Here is a 6,793-nt window from a genome sequence, read left to right as displayed (position 1 = left end):
GAGGATTTGAGATTTGGCATGGGATATTTCATGACCTGTCCACCGAGACCATTGCCTTATCTTTTCAACTCCTTTTTGGAGAAGCTGACGAGACGTGCTAACAGATCTCGATGAAGAGACCAGAATGATATCATCGGCATAGACAAAAGGTTTGATTTCATATGGAATGGAGCAAAACAGAGATTCTATACTGATAAGGAAAAGTGTAGGAGAAAGGATGGCGCCCTGAGGGACACCGTTTTCTAGAGGATATGGATTAGAAACACTATTACCGATTAGGACTCTAAATGATCTGTCTGTAAAAAAATTGTCTATGAAATTAGTGAGCCGGCCATCAAAGCCCCAAAAAGCTAGTTGAGAAAGAATGGAATGGCGCCAAGTGCGATCAAAAGCTTTGGAAATATCTATGATGGCAAAGTCTATGTGATGATCCTGGTCTATTGATTTTTGAATAGTATCATCTAATTTGGCAAAATATGTTTCCGTGCCCAACCCGCTCCGAAAAGCGTGTTGGTCAGAGCTAAGCAGGTTTCTGTCTTCTAATTCTTGCGAGAGGCGGCGATTAACCATGCGTTCTAAAACTTTACCCATGCAGCTAAGGAGGGAGATTGGACGGTAGCTATCAACGTTGTTGTTAGGTTTGTTAAGTTTGGGTATGGGGATAGTTAAACTACTTTTCCAATCATTAGGAATATTACCAGAAGACCAAATACTATTGTAAATGTTAAGAAGGGTGGATTTAGATTCTACAGGGAGGTTTTGCAGTAAGGGATATCCTATGTTATCGGGACCAGCAGATCTACCTTTACATTTCCTTAATGCCCAATGGAGTTCAGTTAATGTGAAAAGACTATTGTATCTATGTTCAGTGGCATCAGGGAAAGAAATTGGAACAGATTCAGTGTTAAGTTTATGGGTTTGAAAATTACTCGGATAATTGTGTGTGGCAGAAACATCAGAAAAGTGGATGGCAAAGGCTTCAGGTACTTCAGCAGGGGCAATGATAGTGTCCTGGGTTTTGAGAACTATTGTGGAGCTTTGTTGATTTTTACCATTCAAACAACCGACTCGTCTCCACACTTCCTTGCTAGATAACTGAGGATTAATTTCATTAATGAAATTATCCCAGTAATTCTTTTTGGCAAGACGAACTGCTTCCTTGGCAAGTCGATTGGCTGTACGAAATTCCTCAGCAAAAATTGGTGTGAAAAAATTATCCGGATTTTTGCTAGCTCGGCGGAATTTACGCAAAGCAGCTCTGCGAGCTTTAATAGCTGCAGCAACTGTTGCGTTCCACCATGGCTCACATCTTTTTCCAGGTTTTCCAGTTGTACGGGGAATACTCCGAGAAGCGGCGTATTCAATGCATGCAGTAAAGCGAGAGAGAGGGGGATTTTCATCAAGTGGAAGATTGAACATTATTTCTCTTTGATATGCTGCCCAATTGGCCTCCTCATATTTCCACCTGGGGCGGAGAAGAGGCCGCTGGGGATTTAAACTACTGTGGATTAAAAGTGGAAAATGATCACTACCATGAGTGTCATTAGAAACTGTAACTGTGAACTGCTGTGCCATAGAAGATGACACAGCGCAGTAGTCAAGTATGGAGCCTTTGCCGTTTATGGGAGAAATACGTGTAGCGGATTGGTTTGAAATTACTTCCAGACCAATTGTTTCAAAAACACAAGCAATGCTGTTCCCTCTGTTACATGAGGTCGAGCATCCCCAGGTGGTATGTTGGGCATTAAAATCCCCTAAAACAATTAAATTATTATTAATTTGCTGAAAGGTACTAGTGAGATCGGAAATTATTGTAAAAGGGTTGATTGAATGAGAAAGATATAAACATACTATGGAGCATTGCACGGGAGAAGAAATTTCTACAGCTACTGCGGGAAGAATAGTGGATATAGCTATTCTATTTGATGGAATGTGTTTTAAAATGCCTACAGCTACACTATGATGAGGTATGGTTGGGTGTATGTTAGTGTACCAATTGTATCTATTAAGAGGAGAGCTAAGGAGAGAGGGAACTGTCATTACTTCTTGAAGGGTGATTATTGTTGGATCGTGTCTATTGATTAGTAGTTTTAGTTCTTCTATATTTTGGTTCATGCTTCTGATATTCCAGGATAATGCAAATATGGATGAATAGTTATTAGATTGATAGGATGAATTGAATTATGTAGTAAAGGAAAAATGAAGGAAAGTTAATGCTTATAATCAGAAGGATATTGTTAATATTGAAATTATAAATTAATCTACAGATTTCGTGTTAGATCTAAGAGTTTTTTTAGAGGCGACAGAGGGAGAAGGATTGGATGTGGGAGGGTTGGTGGATTGGGATGAGGGAGAGATGGGGATGATTTTTCGGGGTTGGGATTCCTCTTCCGAGGAGGGGGTGTTCTTTTGGTGGGAACGTTTCCGTTTGTTAGTGGTGTTATTTTGTTCGTCTACGTCATTTTGTTTTACATGTTTTACTTTTTCTACTTTTTTGTCTTCATTATCTTCTTCAGTTTCTTCTTCAGTGCTTTCTTCTGTGCTTTCTTCCGTGCTAAAATCGTCTAATTCTTCTTCAGTTTCATCCTCTTCAATTTCCATTTGAGATTCTATTTTCTTTTTTTCTAAACTCTTTTCAAAATTCTTGCACATTCTTTTCATAGTTTTATCCTGATCTTCGATTTTTGTTGTTAGATTAGTTACTGTTTGTGTAAGCAAAATTATCATTTTTTCTAGAGATTCATTCTTTTTCTTGAGTTCTTCAATTTGGGTATCTTTTTCATCTACTGTGTGTGTCTGTTGTGCGTATGTGATGCGATTTTGAATGGGACTAGAATTTGTGGCTTGGGTAACATTAAGCAGAGCTTTACGTGCCTCACCGTAAGAACAGTTGTTGTCGATCTTGTACTTGATGACCTGTTCTTCTTGAATGTAGCGGGGACAGGTACGAGACGTGGTGCTGTGGTTGTCCTTGCAGTTTATGCACACGGGATCTACGGTGCACTCTCCATGCGCAGGGGTACCACAGTTAGTGCAGGTAGGCGACAGTTTACAGTGAATCTGTGTATGTCCAAACTGTCCACACTTAAAACACTGCATTGGTTTCGGGTAATAGGCTCTTGTTTTTACTTGTAAAGCACCAAGGCGAATAAACTCCGGAATGGAGGTAGCATTGATTCGAAGCAGAAAAATGTTTGTTGGTACAATTTCACCATTCACTTTACGCGTAAAACGCCGAACATTCATTACTTTTTGGTCACTCAAGTTCTCCAGAATATCTTCATCACTTAATCCTTTTAGATCCGGGGCAAAAATTACACACTGAACACTATTGAGGGTCACATGAGGAGCAACTTTCACAAGGGTTCCATCGATTAACTTTGTAATTTTTTGAAGCTTCTCGAAGTGGCTTTGGTTCCTAGTTTTCAGCAAAAGCTTCTTTCCACTGTCGATTTTACGGCCAAACTCACTAAGATCACTGCCAACGGCGTCCTTGATGGTTTTACCTACGATGAATGGGTTTACGGGCAAGACAGAGTCATTTGCCATTTGAAGCACCAAATACTTTAGTTCACCATTCTCATTGTCTTTGTCCATCCATGGGGGCATAGGTCTCACTCTACGAGTGGTCCCGGGAGGGGGAAAATTCCCCCCTAAGGGGGGAGGGTCTGACATGGTGCCAGCCCAATGTAAAAATATTTCTTTTAAAACAACTATTTATTTCAATTTCAAATCACTGTTTAAATCACAGAATCACCACACCAACAAACACTTCACTGTGATACAGATATTATCCCTAACCACGTAAAACCAGTCCTGAAAAGGACTGCATTGAACGGCTAAAAGTAACACTTCACAGCAAGGTCGCACACGAAACAAAGAGGAAAAATACCGGGTAACAAATCACAGACTACAGAGCAGGAGGTATAAGAAATACGTCCGCACACTTCAGCTGTCACAAGTCGAATGACGATCAAGAATGAGGGAACTTGACTGGTCTTTACGGAATGACTGATGGAAGAATGTCTTTACGGAATAAAAAAGGTTGAACGTTAAATGAGGAAACTGCTCGAACAAGAGCTCTTTTTATGCGCTTGCCAACCCTTGTTTTCTCTCATCTTAAGAGCAAGAGGGAATGCGTGGATGAAAATGTATAAATAGGGACGTTGAGCTCGAAAACGCTCATTCGTGATCGTCAATTTGAAGTGTGAACATCGTGTACGAACAATCCTGTGCTCATCATGACTGGAAGAGGAAAGGGAGGAAAAGGTCTGGGTAAAGGAGGAGCCAAGCGTCACCGAAAAGTGCTGCGGGATAACATCCAGGGCATTACCAAGCCCGCCATCCGCCGTTTGGCTCGGCGCGGAGGAGTGAAACGTATCTCCGGCCTCATCTACGAGGAAACCCGTGGCGTCCTGAAAGTATTTCTGGAGAATGTGATTCGTGATGCGGTCACTTACACTGAACACGCCAAGCGTAAGACCGTCACCGCTATGGATGTGGTGTATGCTCTGAAGCGTCAGGGCCGCACTCTGTACGGTTTTGGAGGTTAAATTCAACGTGCTCTAACAAACCTCCAAATGGAGTCTCAAAACGGTCCTTTTCAGGACCACAATACATTACTCAAGAGCTGTGTCTTTCGCAACATTAAAATGTTTTATTTGAGAGAAAAAATGTCTATGATGGCTTCGAATGGTGTGCGTATAACATTTTACTCGCATAACAAGCACTCACACTGCTGTATATTCAGTGCATTTACATGAAATGGCGTTTTGTGAGTGTGATTTTTTATCTTATACGTATGCGTTTGAAGTGTTCGCAAAAGCAACGATTGAAGCGTTTGTTAAAATGAATCATTTTTCTCTCTTGCGTTTTTTTCTTATCTAAATTTTCTAATAAAAATATTTTTTTTAGAGCAAACCTCTCATCCTCTAGAAGCAATAATCGCCGCGTGGATCATACCGTTTTTTTGCATCAGCTCTAATCTGACTTATACATGCGCATCGTTCGTGTATACTTGGGATAACTCATCAAAAGAAGGAAATCGGATGAAAAAAACTACACCGTTTACATAAAGTTTATGAATTTATTATAACAGCCAACAGCGTCAATGTTGCCTTTGAATCCGTAAATCACTCAATGCTTATTTCAAAACTATCAAGCTATGGAGTAAATGAGGCGCTAGTTCATTGACTCTCCTGTTATTGAAGTGATAGGCATATTACAGTGAATATTTCCTTCTCTCTATCTGCACCATTCACCAACACGTCCGGGGATCCACGTTTCTCGGCCCTATTCTATTTAAAAATTTATAAATGATGTTATTTACGTTATACCAGATTGCGAAAAATTGTTTTATGCAAATGATATGAAAATGTTCCTACCGGTATCAGATCAAACCGATTGTTTAACTCTTCAAAACTGTTTAATTCGATTTAACTCATACCCACCAAATACTTTCTGCAAGATTTGCTATCAGGGTGCTATGAACATGAAGAAATTAACTCCACCTCCAAAATCTATGCTGTTAACTGAATGCTATATATTTTCTTGGGATATTGACTTCATTTGGTATACTGACTTAGCGATGCTCCGCTAGCGATGCTTACATTTTGGTTTGTACATTTGGTAATTGTTTCCCAGCTTCCGTTATCATTAAAATGTTTCCCAGTAATTATCCAGGACAAACACCCTGGGACCTCATAGATCGCATAATGAATTATTTGGGAAAAGTAACGCTCAGCCCTCTACGTTACGCTAGCGTTACAAGTAACGTCTGTCTAGCGCAAACCCAAGCAGCATTTTTGAACGCCTGGTTTAATCGTCGTGGATAAGCAAATTGAGGTAAAAGTAAGGCTCAGCCCTCTACGTTACGCTAGCGTTACGCGTAACGCCTGTTTACCACAAACCCAAGCAACATTTTTGAACGCCTGTTTTAACCGCCGTGGATAAGCAAATTAATAGATTATCATGTCTTATTTATTTATTTATTGAAGATAATTGCGTGGCGCGCGCAGGGGCCTTTGCAATATTAAAATAAAGTAATACTTAAAATAACCTTACTTGCTATATATTTGAAAACAGACATGAACATTTAAACGTGGCAACTGTAATGTTGAAGTCAAAAAAGCAGTAGAACTTATTGAAAGCTTTACATATTGAAATAATTGGATCATGAGCTCCTCTGGAAGTACGGGCCCGGTCTATTTTGATCAGAAAATTTCGAGGACGAAGTGCGTGGTCAGGGGCGTACAAATTTATTTTAAGAAGAAGCTCGGGAGCATCAATTTCGCCTTTTATTAATTTTGCTACAAAAACTGCTTGTGCTACCTCCCTACGTCTCTCTAAGGACTGCAATCCTAGAAGAAGCCGTCTAGTTTGATAGGTTAGAGGCTGGTCCATGTTCCACCGTAAGGTTCTTATAGCTATTTTTGTGAATTTTTTCTGAATTCGCTCAATTCGTGTGGACCAGTTGTTAGTGTGTGGAGACCATGTTACAACATTAAATTCAAGTACGGATCGGACTAAGGCGACGAACAGTTGTTTTAAACAGAAAGGGTCATTAAAATCAGATGTCAGACGATGAATAAAACCATGCTGCCGATATGCTTTGTTGATGACGTACGAATATTGTTGACGGAAGGAGAGTGATGAGTCAAGAATAGTGCCGAGGTCCTTAGTTTCTATGTTACGTGGGATTATACACGAATCAAGGTTATAGTCTCGCTTGATAGGGTCTTTTTTACGAGTAAAACTAATCACGCAACACTTATTGACACACAAGGGTAGCGAG

At 40.1% G+C, this 6,793-nt stretch overlaps 1 protein-coding gene across 1 annotated transcript; it reads left to right on the top strand.

Moving 5' to 3' along the window:
• The first annotated feature begins 4,194 nt into the window (after positions 1-4,194).
• On the top strand, positions 4,195-4,674 carry LOC125906904 (histone H4). Its single transcript, XM_049607824.1, has one exon. It carries the CDS (start codon positions 4,242-4,244, stop codon positions 4,551-4,553), a length of 312 nt encoding a protein of 103 aa, XP_049463781.1. The 5' UTR covers positions 4,195-4,241; the 3' UTR covers positions 4,554-4,674.
• Positions 4,675-6,793: the final 2,119 nt, after the last annotated feature.

The sequence above is a fragment of the Anopheles coluzzii genome, chromosome 2 (assembly GCF_943734685.1).
Source record: "Anopheles coluzzii chromosome 2, AcolN3, whole genome shotgun sequence".
Lineage (NCBI taxonomy): Eukaryota > Metazoa > Arthropoda > Insecta > Diptera > Culicidae > Anopheles > Anopheles coluzzii.
The sequence above is the reverse complement of the archived record's forward strand: the minus strand, read 5'-3'. Positions and strand labels throughout refer to the sequence as shown.